The following is a 23,053-nucleotide window of genomic DNA, read 5'->3' as shown; positions in this document are numbered from 1 at the left end:
TGGAAGGGTGCGCGGCACATACAAACGTTCTACGCACGAGGTTCCTCTCTCTAACGAGGAGACGTGACGATCAGACGTGACGAACAAAATGGCGTTTACCGGACCGCCCGCGCGCGATCAGGTGGAAAATGCCGGAATGCTGCTGCTAGGAAAGATCGACTGACTGCCGAGGTCTGCGGCCCTAAGTGGTTTGACGTTAAGAACGAGCTGAACGAGCAAGAAGGAAAAACAGAGACAGACAAAGACGGAAGAAAAGAGAGAGGGAGATCGCAGCCAGTCAGAGCGAGACAGAGAGGGAGAAGGAAGCGACTGAGAGAACCGTCAACGGGTATGAGAGAAACAGAGATACATCGAGCCTAAAGGAAGGGATGCGCGCTATGGTAGGGGTTGAGGGATGGTCATAAGCGAAAGAGGGGAAACATCCCACTATTTTCCACTGTCCTCGGACGACTTCGACTACCTTCGATTGCTTTCGACTATAAGCAGGGCCGTCTCGCATTATGTCTAATATGGGTGGGAATTTTCCCGCTGTTAGAAACAAATGCCGTAAACATCCTTACGAATCTTATAAATACCTACGAACACGCACGCATCGCCCTCCTACCATTATTTCACGTTTCGTCCGCTGGAACTTTTAACGGTTCATTTCAACTTCTCTAGTTCGCGTGCAACGTTCTTACCTTCCGTTTTTATACATCATCGCTATATAATATACTCATAGAAAATAAATTATCGAACGAACATTTCCTACTCTACTTTCTCCCTCGTCGTTTCACGAGCTTTCCGATTTCCCGCTGAAAGTTCCCAATTTAAATTTAAATTTCATATTACTATTATTCAAATTTCTGATTTTTTAACCGATCTTCTCACTAACGTAGAAAAGTCGGCAGTCGAATGTAGAGCAGACGAATCGTTGGAAGAATTTATGAAAAATGAAAGAGTATCTATTAATGAATTATATAACGAACATGTTCGTAAATGTCAGCTTCTAGAGCAATATAAAATAAGCTCGAATTGTGTCAAAACGTGACAGAGTATTCTCCAGACAATTATTCTGTTGAGACATTTCGCGAAGACGCAAAACACGCGACGCTTCTCGGCTTGATAAGTTCCAAGTTAATTACGTTCTCTCGGTTTCTATCGGACATTGCCCGCTAAAAGGTTTCGTAAAACAGCGCTGCACCGCCCTAGAACGCGCGATGGCTCGAGGGCCGCGAATCTTTTCCGGCTGCTTCGTTCCTCTCCTTCTTTTCTTCTTTCCTTCGCCGGTTCGTTTCGCTCGCTCGCTCACTCCTTTCTACATTCGCGTTCAACCGTCTCGCGAGGAATTTCTAAAAATCAATATAGGCGCAAAGCGAGGAGGGGCCGCAAAAAAATTCGATATCCCCTTCGCCTCAGTTCCTTTTTACCTTTTTTAGCGTCTCTACTTTTTTTTTCTGCAACGAGAATTGCGCAGTCGAGAGAGCCTCGTCCCCTTATGGTCCCCAGAGGGAAGGTTGGCTATTCGAATCAACTCGATCTTCGAGGAAGAGAATTCACGAAGGAAGTGGCAACGCGAACCTACGGGCACTGAAGAAGCGCGGGAGAATTTATTTTCTCAGAAGTGTAGCGCGGCCTCGGTACAGTCTCTGCCGTTACCGGCTGAATAATTTCATCCTCCCGTACACGTCCCGAGATAAGCCTACGCTCCAGCATGAATGCGATCAAACGTATCGCTGACATACCAAGTTTGTGCATCTTTCTCAACCATCAAATATTCGCATATCTTTTTTCCTTTCGTCCAACGTATTTCTAATTCTTCGAAAATTTTAGAAAAGTTCAATATCCTTTCTTCTTATTTTTCCGCCCGATCGTTTCCAGTTCTCAACGTTTTGAGATACATAGGTTAAAGACCTGTTACCTAGGAACGGTCGGTCATATTGCATGCTACGACTACACTTACTAGCGAATACACGCAATACATCTTATTCCCCAGCACATCCGAAAGATTAATTCCATACCGTCACTATGAAAATTCTTGTTGCAAATTTTAGTAAAATGAAGAATCAGATATTATAAGATACGAATATTACGAATTTGAGGGAAAAGGGCTGCAATCTACCGAGATTGAAGGAAGATCATTAATTTCATTCGCCAACATCCTCGAAACGTTTACTTTGCAGAGTGCCAGACGAAGCTATTGATTGTCTTTCGAAAGTTTCCGCCAGTTCCTCAATTAAATAGGGTTACATATTCGATGAGAGATTATTATTATTCCCAGAACTTTCAAAAAGATAAGGTCTTGATTCATGAGAAGGGGCCGATTGAACAAAAACACAACCAAAACGATCGTATTGAAATGCAATGCGACACACACAGTGCTTTGTGTAGGAGTGATTATACACTTGCAAAATTCGTGCAGCAGGGGCTCGTTTATTCTAAACACAAATACTCGCCTTGAATTTTGTGAGTAATTGTGTAAGCATTTTATCGAGCACACCGACAAAGATAAGAGGCTTGGAGAACTGAAGTGCAGTATACCTATATGTAAGTATGTGAACTAGAAATGGGTAAAAGATCGGCTGGTCCAATGTAACGTATCGCAGCCAGATGTAACACGAGCACCACAGCAAAGGCTGATACCAAATGCTCTCAACGTTCGACTGTGTGTCACAGGGACTGACTTTCAGTTCAGTTTCAGAATAATTGTCGTATTATGGTCTTTTTTCAGATACGTTCTTCTAATTGATCGCAGCGTTTCTGACAATGATGAGTTCCCTGTGCTACACAGCCACGGTAAATCCGATCATGCTGTTTCGTCGCATGGTCGAACAATGTGTAATCAAAACCAAGTAAATTGTTCTTCATTCTGAATCGCGTGTACCTTTTGCAAAGGCGAACGTGTGTTTTCATACAGGAAGGAAGATTAAGTAAAAATCCGTTTGCTGACTCGTTATCGCGAGTTGATAATTACTTTTTCACGCTGTTTAGCCAGCAGTATGCATTGGAGGGATAGTGCATTGACGGAAATGGAAAAAAGAGAAGAGAAAAAAAAATCGACGTTACGTGTTCTATCGACTTACCAGGTATATACTTGCTTTTTCGGAAATCTGTCTTTTTAACCGGAAGCACTTGGAAATACAATAGTGCCGTGGAGAACATGTAACCAATCCCATACCTACTGCTAGGAAATAAAGGCTTGGGATTGGCTGGTACAAACCTCAAGGTCGAGGATATCTCTTACCCTTCCTACAGACGGTCGTATCGCATAGTCGCCCTGGGACCAGGTACAATGGTCTTTCCGTGTAAGGTTGATGGTTCCATAATTTTTCCACATTGCAAAAACACGCAGCTGCATTCGACTTATTCTACATTAATTCGCTTAAAACCTTGGGATAGATAATCAAATATATAAGAAGCAGTAACTGTAGCAAAATTATCGAACCAACATTAATTACGAATATTAAATCGTATCATTAATAAAATAAAAAATTATCAACAACTTTTTAACATCAACATTAATACACAAAAAGAACAAATTCATATTGTAAAATGTAATGATTGATATTTTTTTCGTTTGTTTATAATGAATAAATGAAATAGTACTTTTTTTGAAAAGTCTCAGCCTGGTCCAAATGAAGGACAATTTATCAGCGGCACGCATTCATATGCACAGCAAGATTACAAAATTGGACTTCTGATCGACGCACTTTATACGCGACATTAAATGCATACGCTTCTAATATGCCGTACTGATTGGGTCTGATTGCCGTCCGTAATAAAGTTCAACTTTATGCGAAAGAATAATTCCCTTGTTACGCATGTGAACTCGAAACTCCAAGATCTCGTTTCAAATATTCAATAACAAAAAAGATTAGAGAACTTATAGTCATGAAATGAACATAAATAAGGTATCAAATGATCAATAACGTATGTAATAAATTCGTGTGACATGGTAAAACGAAGCACATGCGTATGCAGCACAACCTGAGAAACATAGGCTTTTTCTCGACCAGATGATGCGCTCAATGTTCGCAAAGAAAAGGGCAAAGTATAGCCGCTGCAGTTCTGCTCAGCCTGCTCTCCTTATTTTCGTCGAGATTAAGGCTATTTCCAGGCAAAATTCCAACTTCCAACTGTTGCGCAAATCGTCACGCGCAAACGCAGTTTCGGAGGCGTGGCGATCAACAAAGGGCCCGGAAACGGCCGATATGATGCTGTTTTCCATCTTCTCTCCCTTTTCTTCTTCGATTTATATCCTTCTGTTAGGCAGTTTATCGGAATCCAGAGAAGTGAACTGTGTCACAAGGAAACCGAGCTGATTGTCGCAAAGGGGTGAACAGCACCTTCCAAAATGGTCTTTCCTTTATAGTATTCGTCTGGAATCCGAGATATTCATTTTATCACAATTATTACAGAGAAAAAACAAGACACTCGTTTTATCTTTAGTGATCCTTTTCTTTAATTTCATTGTATCGTTACGTTATCGTTAAATCTTAAATACCGTCACATATGTATAAAGTATCGTGTATCGAAGTTGTCATTTTAGTTTCCCGAAATTTTCGCGTTTTCACATCGAATTAACTGAATCTATAATCTAGAACTGCGTCCCATTACAGAAGTATAAATGCTGCACATTTGCACAATCGATTTGTTTGACGATCATAGACCTTGCAGCACTACATATATTTTAGGAATGCACAAAAATGTTTGATAATACTAATGCAAGGAAACAAAAAAAAAAAGAAGAAAAGAAACACATAGAACGAATTAATTTGTTGTAATCTAATACGATAATAACGTTCTTCTGGGTTCCGACGTCACGAAACAACACGCGAAGTGCAACGGCAAAGTGGCTGTGTACCGAAACACTTCTGCGCTATACGGCATCCGAAAAAGGAATAAAATATAGAGAAAATAAACTTCGACTCCCGAAACCGTACCATTCGCACCGTATACTTTACATTTTACATTTTTATTAAAAAAAAATTACCTGAAAAGTTTTAACGATTTGTAATTTATCATGGTAAGCAACGAAATATTTATTAAAAATCCTGAAAATAAAACAACCGCTCAGAAACTCGATATACTCTGTTAAATATTTTAAATGATTACTGTATTTTGTGGAAAAATGTAGAAAATTCTTAAAATAAAAGATCAAGTTTTTCCTAACCTTAAACCGATTTCAGGATGTATCTGCATTTTCCGAAGATATTTTCGATGTGAAAGATTGGATTAATAAAACGTTTAAATCTGTCGAGGCACAAGAAAACAAAGATGTAAGTCATACAGTTAGTGTGATCTCGATTGCGCGGGTTCTATTTCTTTCCTCGACACAGTTTTTGACTTTCAGTTGCACTAGTACAGTCAGTTACTAAACTGACTGCTTCTATTGCATCGCGGTCAGTGACACCATATGCCTTTTTATAGATAATTCTTTTTCACTACATTGCATATAAAAATATTATAACATTAAATAAAAAATGTTTTAGAAACTTTTTTTAATCGTTACTTCATATAAATAACTACTCGAATGCGAAATCGCCACGACATTCAAATTCAAGGGGATAATATTTTACATGTTTTCTAAATTTCTGACTTTCTATCTCTTTGTATAAATATTTTTTATATATTACCTTATTAGGCATTTGTTTCATCATTGGTAATGAAATTACAATTGTATGTGCAACAAGTCAATGGGGCTTTAGAAGAAACCAGTCAGTCTGTTCTTTCAAGTTTGCCAAGAGTTTTAAGAGATACTCAACTTTTGCAACAAGAAGCTTTAGCTCTGAGAGAAAAAATGGTTGCAGTTAAACAAGAAATAGAAAAGGTTTTTATTCTGATATTTTTGTCTGAAATGATTGAATGCCTCTATTGTTTCTCTATTATTATGATATTAATTTATTAAATAGGTTGAAAAAGACACTGCTTCATCAATGGCTACATTAGAGAGAATAGATAAAATAAAAACAGACTTACAGATTGCTAAACAAGGATTACACGAAGCTGATAATTGGAGTATACTTGCCAATGATGTTGAAGAGGTATAGTATTCACTGAGATAAGAAAATGCTTGTAAATTTTGGCTTTATGTTATTTTTAACATTTCAGGTATTTGAATCAGGAGATATAGAAGCTATAGCAAATAAACTGTTCAGTATGCAAAAATCACTGGCTATGCTCGTAAATGTTATTGACTATGAAGATAAAAAATTACAATTAGAAGGTTTAAAAAATCGGTTAGAAGCCATAGCTAGTCCAAAGTTAGTTCAAGCATTTACTGCTGCAAATTTGGGTATGTTATATTGAATGTAATTGTAACCTTTGCCACTGTATACAAATTAACTAATATTTTTGTTTCAGAACAATCTAAAGTTTATGTGGATATTTTTAGTAAAATGGAACGCTTGCCTCAACTTCTCAAGTATTATCACAATTGTCTGAAAGTATCATTAGGGCAAGAATGGCGCAGAACTATTGAATTAGCACAAGATGAAAATGTTTCTTACTGGTTACATACTTATTATGATAAATTATTATCTAATTGGAATGATCAGGTAGCTTTTACTTTAAAAATGTTGTGTTAACATATATAACATAAGTTTTATTCTTATGGTAACATGATTTCAATACAGGTGAAATGGTGTCACCAAGTATTCCCTAGTAGTACCTCAGTTGATGTAATTATTGAGATATATGCTGATCTTTTAAGAAGTTTGGACCCAGGCATTCCAGAATGTATAGAAGCTCTTTTAAAACAACATACAAATGCTATGCAATTGTCACTTTTACTTGAACTTAAACAAATTACAAGGCACTTTGCTGTGAACTTGCAAGGTGCTATTGAAACATCATCACATGGAAAATCACAGACTCCAAAATTGTTAGCATTGGCACAAGCAATATATGCACCTTATGTTCCATATGTTACAAAATACAATATTTATGAAACAGCTCAACTTGAACATCAGTTGCAATCTATAGATTCTGTTCAAGATGATTTAAGTGATACGATCAATAACCTTTCCCTTAGTCTTTCGAGAGTAATGGAATATGCAAATGAGGCCAATAAAAGATGTAAACTCTTTACAGATGGTTGTGGTTATCCCAGCGTATTAAAATCTCTAACTGTAATATTAAACTAATTAAAATGCTAAGATAAAAAGACTTTCTCATTATGTATATGTAATAAGATGTTTATTTTTACAGCGTTACTTCAATAAATATCTTGACAAATATCAAGTGGCTATACGGCAATTAGAACACAAAAAAGTAAAACATGAGGATTGGAATTTGTTCCAAATGTGCCTTACTTTGATGCAAACTATAGGTAGCATTTTTATTTTCCTTTTTTTAAATAAATTTGATGTAATATTGTCAATTCCAATATATACAGGTGATCTTTTGGGACAGATTCAACAATTTGAGAAATCTTTGATAATTGACATTACAGAAGCTAATAATAAGCTGCAAAGTACAAGTGGTAGCGTTTTTAATCAATATAAAAAGTTACTTTTACATACATCAAGTCAAAATGAATTGGAAAATTTAACTGCATCTTTTCAAAAAGGTAATCAATATAAAGATTTTTTCATAGATGACATCAATTACTTCATATTTAAATAAATGTTTTCTTTTACAGAAGAAGAAACAATTCTTGATCCAATAATAAAGTCTATTCACAAACTATGTTCTGATTTACATCGTGCAACATATGAAGTAATCTTTGCTCCTATCTTTACGCAATTATTATCAGTACAAAAAGCACCAGCATGGTCAACAGAAATCAACAAAATGACGCATTTGAGTGCAGATTTACCCGATTATAGCTTTGCTCCTCAGGAATATATAACTCAAGTTGGGCAATATTTGATGACATTACCACAGCATTTAGAGCCATTTTTACTGAGGGAAAATCCAAGCCTTACGCAGGCATTAAAAGCAGCAGATCCACAATATGCACAAAGTTCCACTGAATCTGGATTTACTGGTATTTTATTAGAAATCATTGCTAAAGAAACATGTCAAATGTTTCTAGATCAAATATTAGGAATTTGTCAGCTAAGTTCTGCTGCATGTAAACAACTTGCGACTGACATAGGTACGTACCTTTGTATCAAAAAATTAAATATTAAAAACATTTTCTTCAATTTTTTAATATGTATAATATATTTTGCAGATTACCTTGGTAATGTATTAGAGGAACTTGGTCTATCCTTATCAGAAAATCTACAACATATGTCTCTTTTATTAAGACTCCCACCAGAAGATTACCAGAAGAGTAGCTCTGGATGCAATGCCAGAGTTGTAGCTGCAGTCAGACAAATGAGAAATATAACGTTTTCTGGCTAAGTAACGTGCAATGGCGGAACAGTAAGTCATAAATTACAATACATAACAATTGTAGTAATTACAATTTCGTATAATTTATTTAAATATTTTACATATGTAAACAAATGAAATATTCTTGTACAAAAAATAATTATATTTAAATATACAATATATGTATGTATATTTATTTAACTTTAAACATTATATCTCTAGAAATCTTATTTTTTCTCGTTCTAATTATTCTAATTGGAATCCTTATTTCAATTATTAATTTGTAATTAATAATTACGTTCAGTATCTTAATTGATATACTAACGTAAAAATTTTCTACTTTCAAAAAGATATAATTTTATAGTTTCATTAATACATAAAATATTGAATAAAAATATATCGCGTAGTAGATATATTGGCTTATTACAATTACATAATTAGTTATTACATAAACGGTAATTGTATTATTTTTGTTTCAATATGGCATCTATAACTGTATCTATTGCATCATTTATAGACCTGGAAGAATTATGAATATTATATTTCTTATCAATATTATGATCTTTCTGATCACGTGATTACGGTTACGATTAACATATTATTACTTTTAGAATAAAAAATTAATAATACCTATCAAAGAGAGTATCACAAGATTGATTTTGGTAGTGTACTTTGGATGCTAATGTCACGTTTTTAAGTAAATTAATAACTTTTTTATTATTTGATTTAAGCATTTTGTATATTACTATCAGAGAAGATAACATGTCAATCTAAAATGTGAAATGAATTAGCTACACTATTAATAGATTTGAAATAGTGTATATATACTTACTTTTGCACAACTTGTTATTGTCTTTGTTAATACTTGTATACTCAGTTTTTGATATCTTTTTGTATTTAAAATAATTTTTAATATTTCTTTTGCTAGATAAGGAAACGGTGTGCTTATAATATTTTCATCTATTATATGTGAGCGTTGTAGTAAACGTGTAATTTCCATACTTATACTACTGATTGCAGCATTAAACATAATAGTTATATATGAAAGATAAGAACTCTCATCGTCAAAAGTATTTTTAATAACGGAAAAATATTTTTGCGTTAATTTATGCAGTATTTTTCTGTCCTATAATTAATAAGTTATTTAATTCTAATGTAGAAAATATTTACCGCGTCTTTTTTAGATAACTCATTACGTATACTTACGTTTGTATATTTAAGTAATATATCTTTGCTACATTTAGTTAAAGTAACCATTACAATACATACAAAATTTGGTACAACAATGTTTAATAAATTTGGTTCTTGTTCGTCATAAGCCATTTTACTAAAATCTAATAACATCATTATTGCATCAAATGCATCATTTAAAAAAATTATACCATTTGGTGATGATAAACAACTGCAATATAAAAGTACGATATCACAACATAGTTTCGGAGTAATATTGCACTCTTTCAGTAGTAAATTTGACATATCAAAGGTACTTTTTATTATATTTATACAAGTATAATGATTTTCTATAATGTTTACATCAATGTGCGATATGTGTGTCACTATTGTCCTGTGTAAAAAGAAAGGGTATGTTAACAATAACAATACTTCTAGAAAATTGATAAGAATATGTAATTAACTTTCATACCTCCTGACCCATAATAAAATCTCTGAAAAATGTTCCGATGTATCAAATACATCCTTTTTATGTAATATTGCAATCATTGATATATATTCTTTAAAAAAATTTATAATTATATCTTTGGATACAAGACTTTTTATATTGCATTCATTATTCATTTCTCTTTCTATAAAACTTCTTAGTCTATGTAAACTTTCCCAAAATTTAAGTATGTCCTTATGATATTTATTCATTAAAACTGACTGATATTCAACATGCAGTAAATGTTTTAGAATTCGTAAACTTAATTCTAGACCCTTCTCATTAATTTGGAAATCATGTGCAGTATTCTAAATGAACATTTAATAGTATTATATCTTATTGTTATTAATATATTTATTAAGCAATATCTTTACCTGATTATGTCTTGCATTTGTATTTAAAGATTGTGTAAAAAGATTCGTTAATGTGAATAATATTGTATCTCCCTTATTCCATTTCATGAGAAGATACACAATTGAAAGGAGACTTTCATCAGGAGTATTGGGATCACACAGTTGTTGTATCAACATTTCCAGAATACCAATTTTATTCAAAAAAAATGTCGGAGGTATTAAAGAAAATAAAAATATTATTGACTCGTTTATTGGTGTTTCCTGAAAAAGGATTACATACATATTATAGGAACCTATAGGGAATAAATTATGAATACTTACTCTGAAATTCTTGAAAAGCTCTGGTAATGCATGTGCAATTAGTTGTAAAATATTAATTTCTTTTTTATACAATATTCCTTCGTCACTATGTTCAATATTTGGTATTAATAACATAGCAATAATATCGATATATATATTTATAGCTCTATAATTATCAAAGTCATCATTCCAACTATTTGAAGAATCTACTCCGATAAACACAATTATTAATGTTTAGACGTAAACTTAATAAATTTAATATCACGCAATAATTATATATTATTACCATTTTCGAAGCTATTCTTCTTCTTGTTAAATTTAACTTTTTTATTATAATTTTTGTTTAATATTTTTGCTACAGGTAAACATTCCATTTCTTCTCTTATCACAGATAACAAAGTTTCAATAAGCTTCATGGATGTACTCAAACTTATAACAGATTTAGAATGCAAACAAAATCTTCTAACGGCATTTATATTGCTTGTTCCTATGTATGCTAATTCATCCTTTATATTATCGTGATGTGTACCATTCAACGATATACGTAACCACATAAGTTTTACTAATTCTTGCAAGACAAATTCATCTTGAGTAGTCTGAAAATAATAATAAGACATTAAATTTAATATTATCTTTATTTGCAAATAGTCAAATATTATTTTGTATTATGTATACCTCTAAGCGATCGAGAACATAGGTCAAGGGTACTATATTCCAGAATGGTATTCCAAGTTGGCTTTGTGCATGGTAAAGAAGTTTAATTAACGCTTCTAATACCGTTTGATCTTCGTCATAAATACTGTTTGCGAAATTTGGTAGAAAATCTTTAAGTATCATACGAGATCGTTCTTTAACTAATATTTTTTTTAAACCAGTAAAAATGTTTGCCCTTATTTCGGAATTACTGGCTTTTTTTGTATGTTGTAGTAGTATATTTAACCAACTCCGAATAATATTGTTTGGAACATTATTCCAATATTTTTCTAACATTTTAAACAGACCCTAAAGATGTTCACATTTCTTAAATATCAATAATTAGTTTTGAAATATTTAACCCCTTGCCTTATAGTTTTGTTAGTAACTATTTAAGTAAGTGGTGATAATGTTCAGACTGAAGAAACAGACCTCTTTATTGAATTGAAAGCATAATCCATGTCCTTATATGATGTGTACTAATATTGTAAAGCAAGAGGTTAAAGTAATAATAGACAAATTACCATACTTTTATAGTAACATTGCACACTTCAGAATCTGAATCTTTTAAGAGATCTGTTATTGTTTCATAATATTTTTGAATATAGATTTTATTTCTGTCTCTTGGAGTGCATGTATATTGAACAGAACTTGTTATAAAGAGAATCTCTACAGCATTGCATATGATGAAAGACCCATGTGCCTGTGATAAGAATTTAATTTGGTGCTTATAACATATTATGTATATGTGTATATGTAAATTTCATTCTGGTCATACCTTTAAATATTGCCAAAGTAAAGGTTTACATTCATTGTGAATCATTAATTTTGCTGCTTGATGCTTGCTATCATGCATAGCAGCAACAAATGAAAGCAGATTTTTACCAAGCTTTCCCCTTCCTGTATCATCTCTATATGTTCGGAAACAATAAAAAATAATATTTTGTAAACAATTTTCAACAATAAATTTCTTAAATTTTTCAGTTCCATTTAACCATGCTGTTGCATATAGATCTGCATATGCAGGAATATAACTGTATTCAATATCTTGTAATACTACCCTTACATTATTATGAACTCCCTGAAATATCAATTATGTTAATGTTAGTTTGATATAAACTGATATTTATAACCTTTTTGGCATAATTTATAACTTGTACCAATATATATTGCTCCCCAAGCGTAAATAAATGTAATATCAACATTCGACCTTCTTCAAGGGACATCACAGTTTTTTCTCGAACAAGTTTAAGTAGTTCTTGCACATCTTCAGTGCATTTCAGTAATGTGATACTAGACCTTATCTCATATAAACGTTTTACATGTTGCTAAAAATATAATTAATGAATCAGTTATTTGAAGTTACATTGTTCACATGTATTTATATACTCAAAGGATAATTACCAATGAAGTTTTGCTATTTTGGATGAGGTATTTCAATACATTTCTTATCACTTTCTCTTTCCATGTCATGTCTAATATCCACCACCTTTCCAGCAAATTTGATATTTCATTTTTAGCCTTTAGAGAGATTTTTATTTAAAAATTAAAAAATATGAATATTAAAAGAATAAATGATAATAATTAAACATCAACCTGTTCATTTTTTATATTTGGTAGCACAGCAGAATGTAGTAATATTATGTTTTGTAATAGAACATTGGGTATAAACTTTCGTTGTACAATTGTTTCAAGAGCCATGATAGTTATTGTACGTATTAATTTAATCATAAGATTAAACTCCTGAAATGATAACATAGATATATTGTATTAATGATAATAATAATAATTATATTAACAATAGTAAAATGACAAAATATCATACAATATATTCATCTAAGTGACCTTACTTTCACATGTTTGTCTTTATTCTTTGATGTTTGTTTACATAATTTTTGTGCTTCTAATAATACAGTTTTTATATGTAGCCATAGTTCACAAAGTTCATCTTCTGATAATAATACAATGTTTTTCACATTGTTATTCTAAAATAATAATTCATTATAAATAAAAACATATTAGATTATTAAAACTGATCTTTCTATACAAAAATATAAAGATTATCTTAGTAACTAAATAATACAAATACAAAATATGTGTATGAATTACAGCTTAATGGTAGCATATACTGTTAATAAAATATGTAATTTTATTTATTTATAAATACCAGTTTTTCGCATATGTTGTTAACGAGGGGGCTCTTATTTTTCAATATTCGAAAAAGTATTTTATCCCCTAATAAACGATGTCGTTGCAACATTTTTTAATATTATCACAGCTTCGATTTTTAAAACCAAACGTATATTATATGCGTATTTTTTTAAGATCTGAAAAAGCGATATCATATATTTCTGGTACATACGTTGGATAATTTCGATGTATATAATAAAAAACTGTAAAAAAGAATACAATGAAGTAAAGATTATAAATTGAGTAACATACTTCTATATTTGCTATAAATATATCGTAAAAAGGTTTAATCATAGCTAAAAGATAATAACGCTAATTATAAAATACGTCGAAAAATACTTAAATTATACATTGAAAAAAATATGAAATAATTGTAAGAATGCCTTTTTAAAATTAATAAAGTAACAAATGATGACAAAAGTTATTACTGTAATTCATTCTGAAAATAAATATAATCGTTTATTTCAGAATTTCATGAATATTTCAAATTCTTTGTGATATGTTCCAAATGCGCAAGCACATGTTTAACAACAAGCAAAATGAGTGTTAAGAAAACGTACAGAAATAACAAGAAGCTATGTAAGTCACTTCAATGTAAAACATCATCTACCATCATTTGTAATAATGGGTATTAAAATAAAAGTAATAAACAGTTACACTTTTTCAATGAAATTTATTATAAAGTTTAACAAAATCTATCACTTTTATTTACTATTATGTGGAAGTCGCCATATTGATCGTTTAATGGAAAACAGTTATAGTTCAGATATGCTTTTAAAAGCATATTACAATGAGTACAATTTTGATTATGTACAATATATGTATACATAATTATCTCTAAACTAATAATACTAATTTAAGAAAGCAGACCGCAGTATTAAAAAAAACCCAGAAGTTTATAATTGTCATCAAAAAGAGGTGTTGTATTTAAGCATAGACAAGAAGTATTCTAGATTTAACACGCAATGCATTTTCATGTCACATTTGAAAATCCTAGCACAGCCTGGGTAGAAGATAGATCTATTGCCACATATAAGCTATAGAATAGATCTGCAGCTTATGGGATTTCTTGTCGTATTTAGAGCGGTGAATGGAGGAACTATATATCCAACTCAACCATGTACGATGGTACAGTTGGAAGTTACTTCACATTGAGTCGATAACATTGCATCTGATACAAAAATGATAACGACTTTGTTACAATACATGCATGTGTATGTGATGTATGTATGTAATTGTAATTTATATATTTTTATACGGACTATGTGGGTCGATACACAAAGTTAAGTATTTTAAATTATTTTTCCTTATATAAAATATAATGCGAACGATTTAATGAATAATTAAAAAGATGCTTAGAAAATAAAAACATACATAAATATGAGATATATAATAAAGGCATTTTGATAGAATTATTTTTATTCTGATAAGAATGTAAGTACTTTAATTTAATTTCTATTATATACAGATAGGGAAATCAGCAACGTCCAAGTTATTTTGCTTAACATTACATAATTTCGAATACTTACATTTTGTCAAATTTCGAAACAATTAATATCGTAAACAAATTCACATAGGTACCATACTTTAATCTGACTTTATTGACTACAGATATACTTAAACCGAAATACTGTTAACCAATCTATCCACATAATTCACAACGTTTCAGGTGCCTTTTTAACATTCAGAACATGTTTTCCTTATATATACATATATATTTATATATACGTTGCCAAGATATATAATTATAAAATAACTTAAAAAGTTCGCAGCACCATATACGTAATTTCATGGTGCATTATCGATGCACCAAAAAGGCTTATTAAAATTGGAAAGAAGAAAGCTCGAACAACATCGAGGTACTGTAACACTTTTTTCCAAGTTTTCTCCTATCGAGCACGGGCAAAGATTCTTAAGATTGAGCATGTTCCTTTCTAGTTTCGCATACACGTACAGTTGCGGCCAGGTATCCAGATAGTTAAGAATTAACAATACGCGTACGTAAGTTACAATTAAACGAATTTCCCTTGACAAGCGTCGAAGTTTGTTACATTATCTGATAAAATGCAGCGAATGCAAATGTCGACCTGCTAAGTAGAGATATTTAGAACCTTCCAAATCTTTAACTCGAAGCTTTGTTCGCCTCTAAATATATCTACAATTTCTGCGGTGTATTTCGATCGTCGCATTAGCTGCATTCTCTTCCTACGATCTAGCAAAATCATATAGTCGTACAACAAATTCTCAACTGAACGATAATATTACGTCCTCGAATGGCATCTTTCGCTCAGCGTTCGCAGTGACCATTAAAGTACAGATTCGATAAGATCGACAATTGCTCGTTACAATTCTCCTTCGAGATAGTTACGGCGTTTGTGCGTAAATTTTCTGCTCGGTATACCGTGCGCGCAAACAACTTATAAACAGATGCGATTCTATATTAAAACAAGAGTTATCACGTCATAGTTGCCAACTCTCAAGCAAAAAATAATACCATGCACCTCACTCGGGCAGGGATTCGCGTACGTTTCAATGATTTCTAATTTCAATCCCTCGCGCTCTTTCATCGCTAGGAAACAAGTGGTTCAACGTTGAAATAAAGCCGATTTGAGGCTAACATTCGATTCCAACTATCTTTCAGATCTAACAAAACTCAGACTTTAAGGGAAGCGCAGATCGTTGCGCGTCTTTTCGTGCCTTGTTCCGTTTCACGACTCGAGTTCGAACGAAAGTACACGTAAGCGGACTGTTGTCACGTGCAACCTTAAGATTTCAGAATCATAGGACAAGTGGCTGATCGTCAACGGGATCTTACAAATTTCTCTACGGTCTTATTACAGTTACGAACGTTATGCAACGCTTCGCGAGTTCTAATTTCCGTGAAAAAGTGCAATGATCGTTTAGTTTCATACGGTCGTTTATCGGTCATCGATCACCGCACGTCTCCCTATCTCTGCTAGCTACAGTTACGTATGTATATAGACAAATTATACGTAGAAAGTTGAGTGGCACTATTCGAAAGTTGCCTGAGTACGTTTTGTTTGTTGACTAGATTTCATAAAATTCATCCCTTTCTCTCGCAAATACAACTGACTCTTTTAATTGTGCTTCTTCTTCTTCTTCTTTCTCTTCTTTATCTTCTTGTTTCTTTTTACAATGATCCAGTGATGTTTGACGGAAACACGAGAGCTACAGCTTAGAAAAGCTTAGAAATGGAATCGCATGCGATTTTCGGGCATCGACGGTAAATCACGTGTCTCTATTAATAAGGTCTACGCTTGATCATAAGCAACATTGATCGAGTGCGATAAACACCGGAAGTTTTCCTTCCCCCGTTATCGTTACGCGTGTACCTATATATTATAAAATTCGATTAGAACCGTAGTGTGTGGTCGTGTAAACGACGTTACGCACACGGGTCTCGGGATACGCGATAAAAAGCATAATACAGAAGTATCTAAGAACCTCTTGGATGACTGTGAGCAACGGTGTTACAGATCGGTTACGAATGGCTGATTCTTCTCTTTTTTTTTTTTTTACTCTATCGTTGCTTTGCTTTTTTTAATGTAACCCGACGAACAGGACAAATTCTCCTATGTCTATTTAACTAGATGCTCGATTACAATCGATGAGAATCACGTTCTTGCGAAACTGAAATAGAAATTATGAGAGAAACTATGTACAAACGAATCGTGTAACGTTAGTGCTAGGGCACAATGTCGCGCGATGCATTATGCATTTTCATAGGTTTATAGCTGTCTCTGCTGCTGATCGTTTTATCGCTGCACGTAGAAATTCAAATAAGTCGAAAGAAAAGGCTTGCTCTTATTCCTTGATACGATCAGCAGCAGTTTCTAAATTTCATGCCACCTTCTTCTTACTTGTCTTCTTGCTGCGGGGCAGGGTAGCGAAGCTTGTTATCTGAAAAATAAAGACGAATTCTGTGTGTTATCGTCGTTCTGTTAGCGGGTGAACGTTCGATCCTCAAATAAAACTGCCCGATATCGCGTTATTTACATTTTTATGTATTTGATCATTCGCTAAGCGTTCTTTACGACGCAGTCTTTAAAACAGAGATCGATTCGATAATAATTTACACACCACACTGACTTTAGGAAACAGATACTACTACATGAGGGGAGGGGGGAGCATACTGACAGAAAAATTCCCCTCAGGTGGTATCGTTTCCTTCTCGAAGCAACGGTTAATAAATCGTGTAGCTGTGTCGCTGTAATCGTGTTAATCGTCGAGTAACATGCATGTTTAACATTCTAGTAAGAAGTAACACTCGGTAAGCGATTAGTGGTCTAACGAATTATCAAAAAAAACACTCTAGAAACCATATCCATACGATCTGAACCAACGAACTAATCCGTTTCTTCTCTCCAGATTTCCTCAGTACGACAAAGTGGACGAAAAGGACTAGGAAGGAGCCGATGATATTGGGTTTACTTAAATCGTCGACGAAAACCAGTCAATGAGACCCGTCTAACTCTCGCAACGTACACGATTATATCTTATACGATATTAAACGACAGCATTTAGAAAATATCCGACTCTAATCTTTCGCCAATTTTTGGTGACTGCGATGCTTCTCTTATCTGCGATTCTACGCTCGCGCTCTCCACTTTCTCCTCGGTAACTTTCTTTGTTTCATCGTTCTCTGTTTTATCCGCGGTTTCCTTATCGTCGCTTGGCGCGAGTACGTAAGTGTCTGAGCTGTTAGAACTGTCAGAAATGTCGTTCTCGCTTTTATCGTCATTCTGAACGTTTATCTCTTGACCGGAGCTGGATGGCTTCGGCGCAAGTTCGATAATCGTTTCCTGAGGTTCGATGCTGTTCGATCTGGTCTCGGACGTGCTGATATCCGAGCTGGAGTCGTCTGTTTTCGAAGCCTTGCGTTCTTTCGAAAACGCGCTGTGGAAGATATTTTTCGGAATAGCGAGCAGCTTCGAGAAGCCTTCCTTCGTTCGCTGCCTCTTACACTTCTTCCCCTTTGACTTCGCGCCAGTAGCGTGAGCGATAAACACGTCTTTCGCGGTGCCGGTGTTTGAGAAGGTCTTTAAGGTTCCAGTTTTAATTACCAAAGTGGCTTTCAACGCGCTCTGAGCATCGGTCTCGTTCAAGTCCTCTTCGCTCTCCGTGAGAGGTACTTTGGGAGCTGGTTTCTTGTTGTACTTACCAGCTCGGCCAAGACTGTCGGAATTACTACGCGACACACTCGGAGTTGTCCAAACGTCCAAGTAGCTGGCGCTGTCGTATTCCGGAACCATGTTTACCGCGTCTTTGTCGTCAGCTGTATTTTCTATTTCTTTTGTTCTTTCTGACGATGCTTTCGCGTCTTCGCCATCTTTTTCTGCGTTTTCATTCTCGTTCGCTGTTTCAACGTCCACGTTTTGCGACGAGTCTTCCGAGGATAACCTTTCAGTGACGGGTGTAACGCTACGCTGCAATTTTTCCTGCGTGTGGACGATGTTATTCACCGCCTTGCGAGCGTCGTTTAACAGTTGTTTCAGCTCGTCGAACTTATCCTGACAGAGTTCATCCGTTACGGTCCGTGTTGACCGTTCGGTTAATTTTTCGGAAGAAGCTTCGTCACAAGTAAAATTATTCGTAATATTTTCTATCGTGTTTTCGGTCTTTGCGTCTTGTGTTTCGATTCGCTTCGTCTGTGCATCGTTAATTGATCTCTCTGCAGCCGATAAAGGTTCAGGATGGGTCCTCGCCTCTATACTTTCAATTATTCGAAGCTCCGCGGCTAGCACAGGCTCTGGCCGTGAATTATCGATCGTTTCCGTCGTTTCTTTTTTTTCTAGTTCCGGCGGGCCTGATTGACTGGTATTTTTAAGTAAATCATCGTTACCTGCGGTAAAGGTGCCACGATCGAATTTCATATAATCAGCAACGTTACTGTTTTTCGAGAGTAGAAGCAAGATCTCGAGAGCTTGTTCAGGAGTGATGAGATTCAAAGGTGTCGGAAATGAGACATTTTTGGAGGAAGAAGGATCGATGCTGTCGGAATCCTCTCCCGAGTCCTTCAAATATCATAAAAATCGTTATATTATCAAATGAAACGTCTAATCATGTGCTGCTGCATAATTTGAAAAGATTAAATAGAACGAACTTAAATCGTCATTAAGGACTAGGCGGCGAGAGTCGAAGAGCGTCTGTGGAAAACGCTGTGTATAATATCTCGTTGTTGTAAAGAAAACTCCACTCAAACGAATGTCCAAACTCGTTTAGATAGATGACATAGACAAAAGCGAAGAAACAATTAAGTAACGTCTACTAGCGCTTGTGTATCCTCTTTGTAGAGGCAACGTTCTGACACCTTCTAGCGTTATTAATGACTGTTTAGAGTGTGCGTTTAAATTGCGCTCAAATACTATATCGCGGTATTCTCGTTGCCGTGTAGAACATTTTCTGATAAAAAAAATCGCAATTTTTCAATCTTGTCACTTACACCGTTTTCCAACGCTCCTCGAATCGTCGTAACGTTTCAAGTACACGTTTCGATTTCTCTGATATAAAATGACAGAGTCCAGATGGAAGAAATAATCACGTATCCTTGATACGATGCTTGATACATAGAATGCCGAGGGAAAAATTTGCCAATGTCCTTAATGAATTAATCAAGGTTCAATTTCGTCGCAGACTCGCCTTTGCTGTTTCATTCTAGTCTAGTTTATTTTCAGTCTTGCTTCAGCCTTGCTTCTAGTCTGTTTATCAGCGTCATTTGGAACAGTTGCAGTAAAGTTTCGGTTGCAGAAATGAAATTGGGGCTCGAGTGCGCGGAATTAAACCTTGATTTATGTTCTTATACGGATTCGGCCGGTTGAATTTAGTACCTCTGGGGTCTTCTTCGTGGTGGAGCGAGGTTTTGCGCGTGTTCTTGCACCGACGCTCGATGTTCGAACCAACGAATCGCCTTGAGATGTACGGCTGGATTGTAGCGCTTCCCCGCTGCTGTACCCGCTGGAGATGTCGTCCGAAGACCTTATATTACTGCAACCAACGATCCGTTTACAGCATAACACGTCCACGTTACGGATATTAGGACGCTACACGTTTGTACTATGATTATTAATCATAAAAATTAATGATTAAAAACGAGATACGAACGTTAAGCTAGCTGTTGGCTCCCTAGACCTTGGCTGTAGAACGTCAACGTCCACTTCGGAAAAATACATTTCCACTCGATTGGTGCTGGACTGTGTCCGACGAGGACTATACCCTCTTCTTCCCACATGCTCTCTTCGACGAGGTTCCACTGTAAATTATTGACAAATTTCGATCAAAGTATGTTCTTTTAATGCCCGATTAACAAAATTCCTACTGTGGACGCACGCGCTGCGTCGTGTCAATCGTTTTCACTGATTAACGAGCCATCGTTGTGAGAAAGTGATATTTCACTCGCGATTTCGTTCGTCGATCAATTTACACGATCGAATTCTATCCTTTAACGTTGCGGCTGCGAAAAAGCAAGAAGATTCTAGGGTAGGAGGTTTTTAGCGAAGAATCACAAAATACAGTGCCGTGAATAATTATAAACTCAACGCTATTTTCTGATTTTTCGTAACATTGAAACAAAAAGAATCGTTTGTTGTAATACCGTAATTGTAATACGAAACAAAACGAGAGACACAAGGAAGAAAAATTGTCTTCTCTCCAAGTCTGGAAGAGATTAGATTTCTTCTTTAAAATTGTGTTTCTCCCTGTGAAGAGATACAAACTCAGTGTTGGTTTTCTTACCTTTGCAATGTTCAATGTTTAGTGGATTTCCCTTTATCTTCAATTACTTCTATCAATCTATTAAATTAGGCTATCCACTGACTTATTTAAAGTTTCAGATTTTATTCTTTTTTTTTTTAAGGTAAACTTTTCTCGCTAGAATTCCACGTAGGTTCTCGATGTCCATGTAAACAACACTGTTCCGAAATTTTCAAACTTCTCTGCACTGACGGCTATATTGTCTTTTTTATCGTCTATCTCGGTTACGAAAGACGATCCGTCTTTACGAACACACACCATCTGCCGATAGCCTTTCGAGCGTTCAGTTTACGAAAACGGTTTCGCCTAACCTTATCTTAGTTTCTCGGAAATATCGAAGAACCAATACAGAAAATGTGTTTGAGTTTATAATTATTCGAAGCATGGTGAATAACGGGGGAAAAATTGGTGAACTCCTAATATATGGAGCGTTTGTCCACCGAACAGTTTAAATAAACAGAGTTTTACATCGAAGGAAGCGAACAGCGTTATGGTTATTCGCGAGAGAATTCGTAAAAATGACTAGAGCCACGATCGGCCAATAACCTTCCATGTCCGTCTCGTCGTGCATGTGCGGCGTGTTTCTATTCTCGTCCTCTTTCTCGCCGGTCAGGTCGCTCAGGCTGTAGCTCTTCTTTAAATGCTGTACCAGACCACCACCGCCCTGAAAAACCAATCCTCTGTTTTTTTCAACCTGCCGGGTAATCCACGACTGCGTGCCGCGTCGTTTGTCAAGAACCAGTGAGCAGAAAAATCAAACTTATCGATCGAGCACAGAGAAACGTATAGTTACATGTTGAAGATACACACAGCGAAGACTAAAACAAAGTATTACATAGGGTGTTAAAAAAGAAGAAGGTGCTTAGACTCGAAGAGTCGATAGTACTCGGCGAGAGGAATGAAACATTTCTAATAAACACGTAAGTCCTGCGAAGCCTGTAAAGCGATCCTTCTGACGCAGCATCGACACTTTTATCGTTTACGACAGCGTTCGACGTCGTGGACGAGGCTTCTCGCGATACGTTGAGACGTCGATTTCTATCGGTGGATGGACATTTTTTATCGACACGAGAGAGAAACGTATGGAACGTTTATTGTAGCAAACGCGAGGAATTATGCAAAACGTACGATACTGATATTCAAAGATATGTAAAATATTCAAAGTGCAATTACTCGTTAAAATACTTAACGGATGAAACAATTTTCTATCTGGATTCTACTTTCTAGATTATCTTCGTAAAAATACGAAATCGCGTAAATATGGGAAATTTTTGAATTCCTCTCGGTAAGTCTCTTACGAACTCTAAAGTCACAGACCTTCTCATCTGAATATTTTGTACAGAGAAAACGAAAAAAATAAAAATATATTCTTACCAACCCGGGAAAAGGTGTTAATGTGTTATCTGCCGACACCGGAGCGTGTGTTCGATCTGTCGTGCGTGTTTTTAGCGACCGATCTAGGCCGGGTTGAACAACGCGAACGCGTTGCGGTCTCTCGCCTATCCGGCTACGTTTCTTTCCGACTTTCATTCTGGCACGAGTTAACGGCTAGCGTTCCGCGTGTCCAGCGATAGAACCGGGTTCTCTTGATTAACTGGACCAACTCGTTAGACGGGATTTGCACGGTACGAACGATGAAGAATCGATCGATCCGGATGATCGCGGGGCACTAGCGTTTATTTTCCACGAAAAAGAGAACGGAGCAAGAGTGAGGGACCAACACATTACATCCTTATCCATGGAATATATTTATTCGAAAAAAAATGGGAATAAAAAAAAAAAGAATGAA

At 35.0% G+C, this 23,053-nt stretch overlaps 3 protein-coding genes and 1 long non-coding RNA gene across 12 annotated transcripts; 1 reads left to right on the top strand and 3 right to left on the bottom strand.

Moving 5' to 3' along the window:
- The first annotated feature begins 205 nt into the window (after positions 1-205).
- On the top strand, positions 206-14,192 carry Cog7 (conserved oligomeric Golgi complex subunit 7). Of its 5 annotated transcripts, none has more exons than XM_076623594.1 (12): positions 206-328; positions 2,163-3,065; positions 5,169-5,258; positions 5,624-5,809; positions 5,892-6,023; positions 6,091-6,274; positions 6,343-6,536; positions 6,615-7,109; positions 7,189-7,309; positions 7,376-7,549; positions 7,622-8,080; positions 8,159-8,481. In XM_076623594.1, the coding sequence occupies exons 2-12, from the start codon at positions 2,979-2,981 to the stop codon at positions 8,329-8,331; spliced, it is 2,295 nt and encodes a 764-aa protein (XP_076479709.1). In that variant the 5' UTR covers positions 206-328; positions 2,163-2,978; the 3' UTR covers positions 8,332-8,481. The 5 variants fall into 5 exon arrangements, with proteins under 5 accessions (XP_076479709.1, XP_076479711.1, XP_076479710.1 ...); XM_076623596.1 differs by lacking the exon at positions 206-328 and adding an exon at positions 13,963-14,192 and having other exon boundaries at positions 909-3,065; positions 8,159-8,352; XM_076623595.1 differs by lacking the exon at positions 206-328 and having other exon boundaries at positions 909-2,526; positions 2,711-3,065.
- On the bottom strand, positions 3,460-5,293 carry LOC143303479 (uncharacterized). 2 transcript variants are annotated; one of them, XR_013059845.1, is made up of 3 exons: positions 5,153-5,285; positions 4,973-5,033; positions 3,460-4,358 (listed from the first exon to the last, which is right to left on the bottom strand). It is a non-coding gene; the product is annotated as an uncharacterized LOC143303479 (long non-coding RNA). The 2 variants fall into 2 exon arrangements; XR_013059846.1 differs by lacking the exon at positions 4,973-5,033 and having other exon boundaries at positions 5,153-5,293.
- Positions 8,544-18,817, bottom strand: LOC117162115 (condensin-2 complex subunit G2). 4 transcript variants are annotated; one of them, XM_076623593.1, is made up of 18 exons: positions 18,677-18,817; positions 14,055-17,415; positions 13,472-13,631; positions 13,155-13,289; positions 12,901-13,047; positions 12,709-12,825; positions 12,465-12,632; positions 12,083-12,385; positions 11,834-12,007; positions 11,287-11,613; positions 10,898-11,207; positions 10,633-10,817; positions 10,333-10,572; positions 9,944-10,266; positions 9,508-9,865; positions 9,134-9,427; positions 8,932-9,071; positions 8,544-8,820 (listed from the first exon to the last, which is right to left on the bottom strand). In XM_076623593.1, the coding sequence occupies exons 3-18, from the start codon at positions 13,562-13,564 to the stop codon at positions 8,766-8,768; spliced, it is 3,369 nt and encodes a 1,122-aa protein (XP_076479708.1). In that variant the 5' UTR covers positions 13,565-13,631; positions 14,055-17,415; positions 18,677-18,817; the 3' UTR covers positions 8,544-8,765. The 4 variants fall into 4 exon arrangements, with proteins under 4 accessions (XP_076479708.1, XP_033199857.2, XP_076479707.1 ...); XM_033343966.2 differs by lacking the exon at positions 18,677-18,817 and adding an exon at positions 17,846-18,039; XM_076623592.1 differs by lacking the exon at positions 18,677-18,817 and adding an exon at positions 17,863-18,039.
- On the bottom strand, positions 18,036-20,684 carry LOC143303547 (uncharacterized). The gene is made up of 3 exons (XM_076623946.1): positions 20,617-20,684; positions 20,343-20,499; positions 18,036-19,529 (listed from the first exon to the last, which is right to left on the bottom strand). Exons 1-3 carry the CDS (start codon positions 20,682-20,684, stop codon positions 18,036-18,038), a joined length of 1,719 nt encoding a protein of 572 aa, XP_076480061.1.
- Between the last annotated feature and the right edge of the window lie 2,369 nt (positions 20,685-23,053).

The sequence above is a fragment of the Bombus vancouverensis genome, chromosome 13 (genome assembly GCF_051014615.1).
Source record: "Bombus vancouverensis nearcticus chromosome 13, iyBomVanc1_principal, whole genome shotgun sequence".
Taxonomy (NCBI): Eukaryota; Metazoa; Arthropoda; class Insecta; order Hymenoptera; family Apidae; genus Bombus; species Bombus vancouverensis.
This window is presented reverse-complemented; position numbering and strand designations above follow the sequence as displayed.

What these genes read in the sequence shown, in the direction of transcription:
- LOC143303547 (XM_076623946.1), bottom strand. Translation starts at nt 20,684, where the DNA reads ATGTATTTTTCCGAAGTGGACGTTGACGTTCTACAGCCAAGGTCTAGG. An exon ending in GAGCCAACAGCTAGCTTAAC is followed by an intron (nt 20,500 to 20,616) that starts GTTCGTATCTCG and finishes CGTTGGTTGCAG; the next exon opens with TAATATAAGGTCTTCGGACG. An exon ending in CCACGAAGAAGACCCCAGAG is followed by an intron (nt 19,530 to 20,342) that starts GTACTAAATTCA and finishes TGATATTTGAAG; the next exon opens with GACTCGGGAGAGGATTCCGA.
- Cog7 (XM_076623596.1), top strand. Translation starts at nt 2,979, where the DNA reads ATGCATTGGAGGGATAGTGCATTGACGGAAATGGAAAAAAGAGAAGAG. An exon ending in GCGTATTAAAATCTCTAACT is followed by an intron (nt 7,110 to 7,188) that starts GTAATATTAAAC and finishes TTATTTTTACAG; the next exon opens with CGTTACTTCAATAAATATCT. An exon ending in TACTTTGATGCAAACTATAG is followed by an intron (nt 7,310 to 7,375) that starts GTAGCATTTTTA and finishes CAATATATACAG; the next exon opens with GTGATCTTTTGGGACAGATT.
- LOC117162115 (XM_076623593.1), bottom strand. Translation starts at nt 13,564, where the DNA reads ATGTTGCAACGACATCGTTTATTAGGGGATAAAATACTTTTTCGAATA. An exon ending in ACAACATATGCGAAAAACTG is followed by an intron (nt 13,290 to 13,471) that starts GTATTTATAAAT and finishes TTATTATTTTAG; the next exon opens with AATAACAATGTGAAAAACAT. An exon ending in TGTGCAATGTTACTATAAAA is followed by an intron (nt 11,614 to 11,833) that starts GTATGGTAATTT and finishes GAACATCTTTAG; the next exon opens with GGTCTGTTTAAAATGTTAGA.